Raw genomic sequence first — 12,631 nt, forward strand, 5'->3', positions numbered from 1 at the left:
AGTCCAATATATCACCCAACACCGTCTAATCAACTAAACCATGGCGAATCAAATAGAATAGAATAGAATAGAATAGAATAGAATAGAATAGAATAGAATAGAATAGACCAGACCAGACCAGACCAGACCAGTCCAGACCAGGTTGGAAAGGACCTTTGAGATCATTGAGTCCAACCTATCATCCAACACCATCTAATCAACTAAACCATGGCACTAAGTGCCTTATCCAGTCTCCTCCTAAACACCTCCATTGATGGTGACTCCACCACCTCCCCAGGCAGCACATTCCAATGGCCAATCACTCTTTCTGTGACAAATTTCTTCCCAGCATCCAGCCTAAACGTCCCCTGGTGCAGCTTCAGACTGTGTCCTCTTGCTTTGTCACAGGTTGACTGGGAGAAGAGACCGACCCCCACCTGGCTACAACCTCCCTTCAGGTAGTTGTAGACAGCAATAAAGTCTCCTTTGAGCCTCCTCTTCTCCAGGCTAAGCAACCCCAGCTCCCTCAGCCTCTCCTCACAGGTCTTGTGCTCCAAACCCCTCACCAGTTTTGCTGCCTGCACACTGAGGAAACTGAGGGACAGTTTCTGGAGGTCTCTTATCGTGTGCTAGGACTTACAGATTGTTGTCCCTCACAAAGAACCAGATCGCTTTAGCACCTCTGAAAAATGAGGAGACTTTTTTCCAGATGACTAATGGTAGATTTAGACACTTGTGAGTTTAACATACTGGTCCAGCTTTGGAATGAATCTTCTAAAAACTTAAAATACTGGCCACTAATATGATTGTGAAATCAGGGGTTTTCGGGCAAGGTAAAAGGTCATGTGCTAACTTGCTGCTAAAACTAAATTTGTTTTCTCTCTCTCTGTGGGAAATCAGAGGATGTTATAACGTGAGTCATGCAGTTATTGACTTTAGCAAGCACACAACTGATATAAATAGAGAAACACTAGAAAGCCTTGAACAGAAGAAGAGATTGAGAGGTCTTCTAGCAAGGAGCTGAGAGAACAGGGAGGCAGGATGAAGACAAAGACCATACCTCTCCTTGGGTTACTGTATGTTGCATGCTCTTGTGCTTTCCCAGTGGTGCCAGAAAAAGACAAAGAAGAAGTGCAGTTTGCTAAGGTAAGGACCACAGAGAGAACTTCAGAAACAATTTATTGAGGAAGGGAAGGTGGTGATGTGCAATGTTTTATTAATAACTCACTGCATTTTAAACAAAAAGGGCACTTAGGTACTAAACTGTTACATTTTCTTCCCTACCAGAAATACCTGGAAAATTTTTATGATTTCAAAGAAGAGAAAAGTTCTCTCTTTAAATCAAAGGATCTCAGTCACATGGCTGATAAAATCCGACAAATGCAGTCGTTCTTTGGGCTAGAAGTGACTGGGGAGCTGAATTCTAAGACGCTGGACATGATGAAGCAGCCTAGATGTGGCATTCCGGATGTCCGTTCATACAGCACCTTCCCACTGAGCCCTAGGTGGACAAAAGAAGATGTGACCTATCGGTAACGTATATTAGAATATGTTTCTCTGTACAGCACTGGGAAGATTTGTGAATGCCAGGTAGCAGCAATGCCAGCACATTCTTCACCATTTATTCCTGTATTTCTCCACACAAGAGACCCATTCAGGATGAAAGGGACATTTAATGTGGGGTCTGCTGACTTCACTATTCCCTGTGCTTTAGGCTTCCAATCAGTGATGAAAATACCTAAAGAGGAGTTTGCATTAGCTAGTTAACAACCTACTAGGCTATACACTCAGTGGGTAGAAGGGATACAGTCAGGATAGTTAGTATCTCTGAAAGATGTGAAAGAAAACTGTGAAAGTTTCCCTTATGTAAGCAAATAACCTGAAAATCAACAACTTGAGAAACGTAAATAATAATAACCACAGAATAAAATTATTTGACCTTGATACTATGTAGCCTACACACTTGTAATGTACTTGCTTTTGTTTACTTCTTATTTCACAGGATTTTGAACTACACTCCAGACATGCTACAGGCTGATGTAGAGGAAGCAATTGCAAAAGCCTTCCAGCTGTGGAGCAGTGTCACTCCTTTGAGATTCACCAGGCTCTACAGTGGTCAGGCAGATATAATGATCTCCTTTGCATCTGGATGTAAGGGCACTCCTTTGTAACTTTTCTCTCGCAGAGATGAAGAAATGCATCTATTTCTTACACCACCTCACCCCCTTTTCTTTTCTTTCTTTCCAGTTCACGGTGATTTCTATTCCTTTGATGGTCCAGGAGGAACTCTGGCTCATGCCTATCCCCCAGGAAGAGACATAGGAGGAGATGCTCACTTTGATGAAGATGAAAACTGGACCAAATTTACTACTTATAATGGTAGGTATCCTTAAACATTGCATTATCTGGTTTTTGTTAGTCAGTGTTGTCTTGAAGACACTGTAATGTCACAGATCCCATGGCAGTAGTTCCTGTATTCACTCAGATGTAAAATTGCAGGGCAGTTTAGTAAAATTGGTTTAAAATTATTCCAAGGAGCAATGGATATAAACCACAGCATAGGAGGTTCCACCTCAACATGAAGAGGAACTTCTTTGCTGTGAGGGTCACAGAGCAGGCTCCCCAGAGAGATTGTGGAGTCTCCTCTGGAGACTTTCAAGACCCATCTGGATGCGTTCCTGGGTGACCTGAGGTAGGTTCTCTGGTTCTACTCTGGCATGGGGGTTGGACTCAATGATCTCCAGAGATCTCTTCCAACCCCTAACATCCTGTGATCCTGTGATCCTGTGCATATTTTGGGCTGCAGTTCTGTCAGTCTCCTGAAGCTAATGCACAGCCTGCAGTGAAAGAAATGAGATTAGCATGAAACAACAATACTGGGCAATAATGACATTGTAAAGCAGGGAATTGTCATCCTCAGGCAATGACCTTGGAAGCTGAAATATTGAGATTTTGCTTTTTGTTTGTTGGTTTGGTTTTGTTAATTCAAATCTTTAGCTTCTTGAAAGGAAAAAACATTAATCTTGAGTAAATAAAATTAAATATAACAGTGACATGTTCTGGTTTGCAGCAATATCCAGAGATGGTGTTACCTGCTACTGGTCTTTGTAAAGTAGTTACCAAGTGAATTCCATGTCATTTGTAAGTCCCAAAATCTGACCAGATTGATCTGAATAGGATAGGATAGGATAGGATAGGATAGGATAGGATAGGATAGGATAGGATAGGATAGAATAGAATAGAATAGAATAGAATAGAATAGAATAGAATAGAATAGAATAGAATAGAATAGAATAGAATAGAATAGAACAGAACAGAAATTAACCAGGTTGGAAAAGACCTTCAAGATCATCAAGTCCAACCTATCACCCAACACCATCTAATCAACTAAACCATGGCACCAAAATGCTGCAACAGAAATGTGTTCAGTTCTGGGCCCCTCAATTTGAGAAGGACATTGAGACATTTGAACGTGTCCAGAGAAGGGCAACAAGGCTGGTGAGAGGTCTCAAGCACAAGCCCTATGAGGAGAGGCTGAGGGAGCTGGGATTGTTTAGCCTGGAGAAGAGGAGACTCAGGGGAGACCTTATTGCTGTCTACAACTACCTGAAGGGAGGTTGTAGGCAGGTGGGGGTTGGTCTCTTCTCCCAGGCAACCATCACCAGAACAAGAGGACACAGTCTCAAGCTGCACCAGGGGAAGTTTAGGCTGGAGGTGAGGAGAAAGTTTTTCATAGAAAGAGTGATTTGCCATTGGAGTGTGCTGCCCAGGGAGGTGGTGGAGTCACCATCCCTGGAGGTGTTTAGGAAGGGACTTGATGGGGTTTAGTGGTTTAGTTGAACAGTGTTGGATGACAGGTTGGATTGGATGATCTCGAAGGTCTTTTCCAACCTTATTGATTCTATAGTTCTATGATTCTATGAGTAAAAACTGTGAGAAATAACTGTATATAGTTCAAAACTCATTTCTCCTCCAGGATGCCAGAGAAGCTCTTACTTAGGACATAGATTTGCTCTTTTATTAAGATGCTGAATAATATATTATACATGAGAGGATTGCACTTGTATTCCACTGTCATGCAGGAGCTTGATTTAGTGTTTATTCTTTGTGTTGGATTCTTTTTTAGGATACAACTTGTTTCTTGTTGCTGCTCATGAGTTGGGCCACTCACTAGGTCTTGGTCATTCCAATGTCTTTGGTGCTTTGATGTATCCTATATATATGGCCAGGGATACAAGGGACTACAGGCTTCCTCAGGATGACATTGATGGCATTCAGGCTCTCTATGGTAAGCAAGAAGCATAATTTTTGGTGGACAATGGATGAATGTTTATAACACATTTGAGACACAGCTAAAATGCACTGAACTTTCTCCTGCAAGAAGGATATTGATGTTTAATTACCTGATATTATTTAGGGCAAGTCTCTTGGTTTGTTTATGGCTAAGAGTCTACATCTGCAGAGTAGAATCAGTGGGCTGTATCCATACTAGTGAGTCAAAAGGTCCAAGAGCCTTTCTCTAGTGATACCAGAGGAACATCTCATGTCTGTAGTATTAAACTCTTCTATCTTCCATAAAAGTGTTCACATCACAAGCATCTTTTGGAAATGATAGTTGCTCTACATTAACATTTGAGCACATACTGTTTGACAGACCAATGGCTTGTCAAGGCAAAACAGTGCCTGAGACCATTTTAACAGTCAGCAGCACAGGTAGCTAAGTTAAACTGCTCAGAAACTTTCCATGGCATTAATTTAGTAGCTGAATTTTACTAGCTGAATTTTCACCTTAAGAAGCTTACACATTCATCTCCATATCAGTATCCAGCTCCTGAAGCTCTGCAGCATGAACCACTCTTAATTTATCTTCCAATTCTACACTTACTTATTACCCAAAGGACCCCCCAAGGAATCTCCTGCACTTCCAACAAAGGCTTTTCCCCCACAAAAGCCAACTGAAATGACACCTGCAGAAACAACAACTGAAGTTCCACCCCGGGAAGAACCAACAGAAAGAACACCCTCCAGAACCCCTGTAAGGCCACGTGACTGTGACCCTCATTTGACTTTTGATGCTATCACCACTCTCCGTGGGGAAACGCTGTTCTTCAAAGGGAGGTAAGTTCTTTCATTCCTAGCACTACCCTTTGGTGTGTTCAAGGAGTTTATCTTTCCTTGGTTCCAAAGGAAGACATTTCTTTCTAAAAATATTAAGGCAACTTTACAACATTTGACTAGCCCAGCTGGGCTGAGTGGGTAAGATGCTTTACTGACAGGGAGTAAAAGATTTTAAAGATACTTTATCACCTATGTCTGTTAAAGCTTCAAGGCCAAGTGTCAGCCTGCAGCTGTATCATGTGCAGCACTGTTCTTCACACTGTCCTGCACGTGGGTCAGAGAGCTATGGAAAATGTCCTGGATGACTTTTTGGTGGCCCTCTGGCCTAGGAGTCCACACTGCACTGCTGCCCAGTAATGTCTGTAGGGAGACCCTGCTATACAGGTGTCCACTTTTGGGCACTCTCTGACTACTGAGTAGTGTGTTGTTGGCTGGGCATATCTGCCCTGACAAAGAAGAGCATGTCAGGCCCAGGCATTCACCCACCCACTGCTTGAGCTGATAATGGGCTTTGGTTGAACAAGCTTCCTTTGATGATGTGAGTCAGATTTCCCTTCTAAAATACATGATAAAGAATTGTAGCTTAAAAATTTAATTATTTTTAGGAAAAGGTCATAAGGCAGAAGCAATTATTCCTTAAACTGAATTTTAGCATGTCTCTCAAGAATGGTCATCAGTAATCAAACTGAAATTAAGAACACAGATGTGTCTACCTGCATGGCATATGGTGAAAGAGAAAGTTTCAGTTGTCAGCACTACCCACACATCACTTTGAGAATAGAATAGAATAGAATAGAATAGAATAGAATAGAATAGAATAGAATAGACCTTTGAGATCATCGCGTCCAACCTATCACCCAACACCATCTAATCAACTAAACCATGGCACTAAGTGCCCCATCCAGTCTCTTCTTAAACACTTCCAGTGATGGCAACTCCACCACCTCCTTGGGCTGCACATTCCAATGGCAAATCACTCTTTCTGGGAAGAACTTCTAACATCTAGCCTAAACCTCCCCTGGCACAGCTTGAGACTGTGTCCTCTTGTTCTGGTGCTGCTTGCCTGGGAGAAGAGACCAACCCCCACCTGGCTACAAGCTCCCTTCAGGTAGTTGTAGACTGCAATAAAGTGTCCCCAAGCCTCCTCTTCTCCAGGCTGAGCAACCAGGTTGGGCAAGTCTTGTGCAAGCATGTCTTGGGCAAACCATCAGTATGCCACTGAGGAGCTCTATAGGGTCACCAGATCTAAGTACCCCTACCTGAGCTGAGGATTTGAACAAGATGACTTCCAGAGATCCCTTCCAATGTCAACCATTCTGTCACCTCAGATCAACCCACAGTAAAGAGCAAATGTCTATGAGAAGGGCAAAGTGAAAGCAGGGCCAAGTGGAACACTGCATCCCTAGAGGGGTGATATCTCTTCCTCACAGGAACAACTGGCTCCAGCACCCAGAGAGTAGGAACTAAAGTCCATTTCTAGGCTCGTGGGTTTGTAGTGAAACACAAGAAGTGAACCACTGTTACTTTCATTTCTGTCAGCTACGTCTGGCGCAAGAGTCCGTACTTCTCAGAAATTGAGCACGACACCATCTCTTCATTCTGGCCATCCCTGGCTGCTGGCTTTGATGCTGCCTATGAGGTTGACAAGAGGGACCAAGTGCTGTTTTTTAAAGGTACTTCTCTTACATTTCCATCAATCCTTTTCATGCATGAATAACATTTTAGGAGCACTACTAATGTGATGTAATAATAGTAGGAGTAATATTACACTGATTCTAATACTACTAGAAGATGTTCTTAGCATTTAAACTTAACTTTGAAGATACTGTTACTGCCATTAACTAATACTGCTTTACAACAGCCCTGTACAATGTGCTGTTATCATAGAACCATCATAGAATGGCATAGGTTGGAAGGGACCTTAGATATCAACTACTCCAATCTCCCTGCTATGAGCAGGAATGCCTCCCAACTACACTCAGCTGCACAAGGCTTCATCCAACCTGGCCTTGAACACCCTCAGGAAGGAGGCATCCACAACCTCCCTGGGCAGCCTATTCCAGAGTCCCACTACCCTTGTACTGATGAATTTCTTCCTAAGATCCAGTCTAAACCTACTCTCTCTCAGCTTAAAACCATTGCCCCTTGTCCCTTATGAAAAGTCCATCTCCAGACTTCCTGTAGGATCCCTTCCTCTTCTTTTGTCAGTGAGAGAGAGGATAGCACAGACAAAAGTGACTGCCTATGTTATTTAAATACATTGTTTAAAGGTGCCAAACACACCTAGAAATATGGTGAGTTTTAACTACTGAGTATACAATATTGTAGCTACTATAAGTAAAGGAGGATCCAACAGCTCTGAAATATTCAAAATGCTTTGTGCCCTGAATGTATGTGCTATTTGGTGCCAGCTAAATGTATGTGCTGTTTAGTGCCACTTACCATACAGAAAGCTCTGGGGCTATGATGAAAAAGAGCTCAGCCTCCCCAGGAGTCACTACTAACTTTTTCTGGGTTTCCTGCAGATGACCACTACTGGGCTGTCAGTGGCTACAACATACAGCCAGGCTTCCCTAAGTCTATTCGCAACCTGGGCTTCCCCACCAGTGTCAGGAAAATTGATGCAGCTGTCCATGATGAGAATACCAAGAAAACCTATTTCTTTGTAGGCAACAAGTACTGGAGGTAAGGTTCACTCCTCTTTTGTACAGCAGATAACAAAAATATCTTTTAAAATGAAAATGTATTTTAATACTTGTGCTGTAAGTTCATGGTCCCTTCTTGTTATCCTTCTCAGATAGTACAAAGCTGAATCTCAGGGAAAATTGCTCATTTGTTTTCATAGGACAAAGTCTGTGACACCTGAGATAAAGACAACACCTATGTACTCATCTCAGTCTGTGACCCCATGCAGTGCTACAGGCTGGGGTCAGAGTGGCTAGAGAGCAGCCAGGCAGAGAGGGACCTGGGGGTACTGGTCGATGGTAGGCTGAACATGAGCCTGCAGTGTGCCCAGGCAGCCAAGAGGGCCAATGGCATCCTGGCCTGCATCAGGAACAGTGTGGCCAGCAGGAGCAGGGAGGTCATTCTGCCCCTGTACACTGCATTGGTTAGGCCACACCTTGAGTCCTGTGTCCAGTTCTGGGCCCCTCAGTTTAGGAAGGATGTTGACTTGCTGGAACAAGTCCACAGAAGAGCAACAAAGTTGGTGAGGGGTTTGGAACACAAGCCCTATGAGGAGAGGCTGAGGGAGCTGGGGTTGCTCAGCCTGGAGGAGACTCAGGGGTGACCTTATTGCTCTCTGCAACTACCTGAAGGGAGGTTGTAGACAGGCAGATGATGGTCTCTTCTCCCAGGCAACCAGTACCAGAACAAGAGGACACAGTCTCAGGCTGTGCCAGGGGAGGTTCAGGTTGGATGTTAGGAAGAAGTTCTATACAGAGAGAGTGATTGCCCATTGGAATGGGCTGCCCGGGGAGGTGGTGGAGTCGCCGTCATTGAAGGTGTTCAGAAGGAGACTTGATGGGGTGCTTGGTGCCATGGGTTAGCTGTTTGGGTGGGTTGGATTGGTTGATGGGTTGGACACAATGACCTTGAAGGTCTCTTCCAACCTGGTTTGGTTTATTCTAATAATGGTTTATTCTAAAGGTTTATTCACAGACAAAAGGGCTTTGTTTATTCATTGGGAAGCATGAACTTAGTATAAAACAATAATGTAAGCAGACTTTATCATCATATCATATATTCATTCAGTAGCTATTAAGGGGCAGAAGTGCTCTCTGAAATTTGTAAATAAGAAATCTACCAAAACAGCTATGGAAGGAGAATAAACATTTACTTCTTAAGAACCAGTCCAGCTAAACAGTAATGTTAGCCCTAACAATTAATCTGTAGTAGTATCTGGATAAAGTTTACATTCCACTCATGGAGTCACTTCATCGATTGGATGCTGTAGGATTAAAATATTCAGCTTGAATAATTATTTTAAGTTTATTGCTGAGCATAAGAATTACCAATATCAGAGAATGGAAGAGACTGTTTAGTCTAAAGTTGTGAAAACAGTGTTGCACAGGCCACTAAATATGTAAATACTCACACAGCCAAGATTCCAACAGATCATGGATGCTTGCTGTTAGTGGATTTTCAGTTCAGGGCAGGCTGACTTGGTAAAAATTCCACCTGGTTTGACCTTGACCCTCACATGTTTGCTTCTTGTTTTGATGCAACATCTTTCTTCAGTTTCAATGAAAACACTCAGACAATGGAAAGGGGATATCCAAGAAAAATAGCTGCTGACTTCCAAGGCATTGGCCACTCCGTTGATGCTGCCCTCCAGAAAAATGGTAAATAAATGTAAATGTAACTTCAAACAAAGAAAGAGAAAAAAAAAAGACCTATCTTTCAAATATATAAATACATTAAATGTTCTGTCCTTCCAATTCTAGGCCTTTTCTACTTTTTCCATGGAGCAAATCAGTATGAGGTGGACATGAAGAACAAGAAACTCATCCGTATCATGAAGAGCAACAGCTGGTTTAATTGCTAGAAGTATTCACTGATGCTGCAGGGCTGTGTTTGTGCCAGAAGTATTTCCTCATGTTCTTTGGTTATAAATAGTATCATTCACCTGTTATCGTGCAGCTGACATGATAGCCCTTAACCATTTTAACTTAAAGCCTTAAAAATGTAAAACTTACTGTACAGTTTTAATTTATTTTCTTTTTCCCAGTATTTATTAACCAAGCTTGTTTTGAATAATAAAGCACAAAAGAGCAGTATTGGTGTGTTCTGCTTCAGCCCACTGGAGGCAAAGCATCTGCTGTAAGCACACAAGAGCCTGAATGGCACCAGAAATCCACCACCATTTTTAGGGGGGCTATTTGAGGGGAAGTTAGAGAGAAGCAGAAGGAGGTGGGCAGTCTAGACATGCAATAAAAATTTTAGCTGGGAAACAGAGGAGGGAAATAGAAAGGATAGGATAGGATAGGATAGGATAGGATAGGATAGGATAGGATAGGATAGGATAGGATAGGATAGGATAGGATAGGATAGGATAGGATAGGATAGACCAGACCAGACCAGGTTGGAAGAGACCTTCAAGATCATTGTGTCCAACCTATCATCCAACACCACCTAATCAACTAAACCATGCAACCAAGCACCCTATCAAGTTTCCTCCTGAACACCTCCAGTGATGGTGACTAATGAAGACACTCAGGAACAGTGTGAGGGATGCAGAAGAGGTAGAAGATCCTATGCAATACTGTGAAAAGGGCTGTGGAAAGACTGGCAGCTGTAGCCTCACCTGCCATGGTCCCACTCCATGAGGACAGAGAGGTCAGGGCAGATATGGGATGGGGAGAAGTGCCTGCTGGTAGATGGACAACATGGCAATGGGCTGAGAGGACTTGTGCTCAGTGTTTTTGTGGAAGGTTTTGGTTATCAGAGTGTTTGGTACAGCAAGACAGGTGTGACTGGAGAGAAGGGTAAGTGTACAGTGTGAGGATGGAGGCAGCATGCAGGCACGGTGGGAAGTGATGTAATCACAGGATCCCAGGGAGAAAAAGGGTTACTCCTGCTGAGCTGTGACCATGTGCCATGGGAATGGAGTCATGGCTGATGGTCCAGCTTGCAATACTGGACAAGAAATCGCTGACAAGAACCACTTCCCAGAGCAAACAAGTCAAAGTGATAAGAAAAACCCTCAGATTTTCATGTAACTACTGAAGATAAATCCTCCACAGGAGGAGTGGTGAGACACAGTCAAAAGCACCTCTGCCTCTTCTGGCCACCTTATTTGGGTTCCCCTCAGTCGCTGGTCATGACTTAAACCTCACTTGTGCTGAAACAAAAGCCTAGCTTCTCACTCTAACTTTACTTCAAGGTATTTGATTCCATCTCTCACAACACTGCCCTGATGATGTGATCATAAAAGGAACTCAACTCTTTCTCACTCTTCTTCTTTCTTTAAAAGAATTGGCAAAAGCAGCAAGAGGGGATGGCTGATGAAGACATTCTCCCAGCTACCACAGCTCAAATCCCATTAGGCAGCAGTGGGATTTGTTCCCAGTCCCCTGCACAGGGTGGATCTCTCAGACATCTGGTCAAAACAACTACTAGCATCTCTCACACTGCCTATGGGGACTAGGGGAAGCCATGTGTCTCTCAGCATATCTAAGATCTATTGTCCCACTTTCTTAGCAGACAAGACCAAGGACAGGCAGAAGAGATGCTACCATGTCTCATCTTGGAGAACCTCTTCTTTGCCATGTCCTGCTCCTCATGTATGCTTTGTGCCATGCTAGATATGTATTGAGCACTGCTAAAGCAAGGCCTAAAACCAGCCTAGGTGAGAAAATGTGCCCTGAATCCCAGCAGGGCTTAAAAGTCAAGTTGAAACTGAACAGCTCAGCATTGCCAGAAGGACAGTGGTGTACCACAATGAAGTCATGAACAGACAAGCAGATGAGCTCATCTGGCAGCAGTCCAAGCAGGGCAGAGACACAGTAAAGCTGGTGTTGCCCCAACATCTGCCAGTATCTTACTCAATAGCTTCTGTGTATACACAGCCTGTCCAGAAGACACTTCAGCCCAAGGAGTTTAGATGCCTCCAGGGTTAGGCAGGGCACTTCTCGGTACTGATTGCACATCAATAACGGAGTTAATTCTCTTTGACTTTAAATGTGCCTAGACACTTTGATATACTGACTAGATACCTTCTTGTATATGAAGGCTACCTAAGAAATTAGGCCTTTTGGCTCTTGTTGTTGGCTGAGACTAGAAAGTGGTTAAGGAGGAAGAAAAAAACCCTCATCCCAGCAGTGGTGAAGCAGAAGACCAATGATATTTACAATGGCTCACCTTAGCCCTTGTATTCATTTATTTCTCTTACATAAGGCTGGTATTAGCTTTCAGTTTTGATCTCAAGGAAACAACTAAGTTAAAATACTGCTCACCCTCCAAGTATTAATTAGCTAAAATTACTAGTATCTGAAAATTTCATTCTATTTACTCATATGTGGAGGAGAATCCAGAAAGTGTCCTGCATTGTGATCTAACCTGAACCACAAATGGAAGACAACATGGCATAGATTTCACCTGGGCAAGGGGCCTGGTGAAATGTGTTCAGCATGGATGTATTTTACTATCTTATATTTTAGCAATGACAAAACATTAATTTTTCATTTGGGAAAAGCAATTAAATCCCTGCTAAGTGGTAAAATAACACATGATTCAGATGGGTCTGGAAAGAGCAGTGCTGGAAGTGCCTGTCTATACTTAGTGGGAAAGAGAAGATTCATTGTAACCATGATTTTATTGTAACTCAAATGATTGCTGGAATTAAATTGAGTCGCTGGAAAGTGTCCAGAGAAGGGCAACAAAGCTGGGGAGGGGTTTGGAGCACAAGCCCTATGAGGAGAGGCTGAGGGAGCTGGGTTTGCTTAGCCTGGAGAAGAGGAGGATCAGGGGAGATCTTATTGCTCTCTACAACCTCCTGAAGGGAGGTTGTAGGCAGGTGGGGGTTGATCTCTTC

General features: G+C 43.1%; 1 protein-coding gene across 1 annotated transcript; it reads left to right on the plus strand.

Annotated features, from left to right (window-relative positions):
* The first annotated feature begins 1,014 nt into the window (after nucleotides 1-1,014).
* On the plus strand, nucleotides 1,015-9,865 carry LOC137443252 (stromelysin-1-like). The gene is made up of 10 exons (XM_068142845.1): nucleotides 1,015-1,125; nucleotides 1,267-1,511; nucleotides 1,982-2,130; nucleotides 2,227-2,358; nucleotides 4,106-4,267; nucleotides 4,878-5,097; nucleotides 6,637-6,770; nucleotides 7,623-7,782; nucleotides 9,337-9,440; nucleotides 9,543-9,865. Exons 1-10 carry the CDS (start codon nucleotides 1,021-1,023, stop codon nucleotides 9,641-9,643), a joined length of 1,512 nt encoding a protein of 503 aa, XP_067998946.1. The 5' UTR covers nucleotides 1,015-1,020; the 3' UTR covers nucleotides 9,644-9,865.
* Nucleotides 9,866-12,631: the final 2,766 nt, after the last annotated feature.

Source organism: Melanerpes formicivorus, unplaced genomic scaffold (genome assembly GCF_026170545.1).
Source record: "Melanerpes formicivorus ecotype bairdi unplaced genomic scaffold, bMelFor1.0.p_v2 SCAF_1, whole genome shotgun sequence".
NCBI classification, from domain to species: Eukaryota; Metazoa; Chordata; class Aves; order Piciformes; family Picidae; genus Melanerpes; species Melanerpes formicivorus.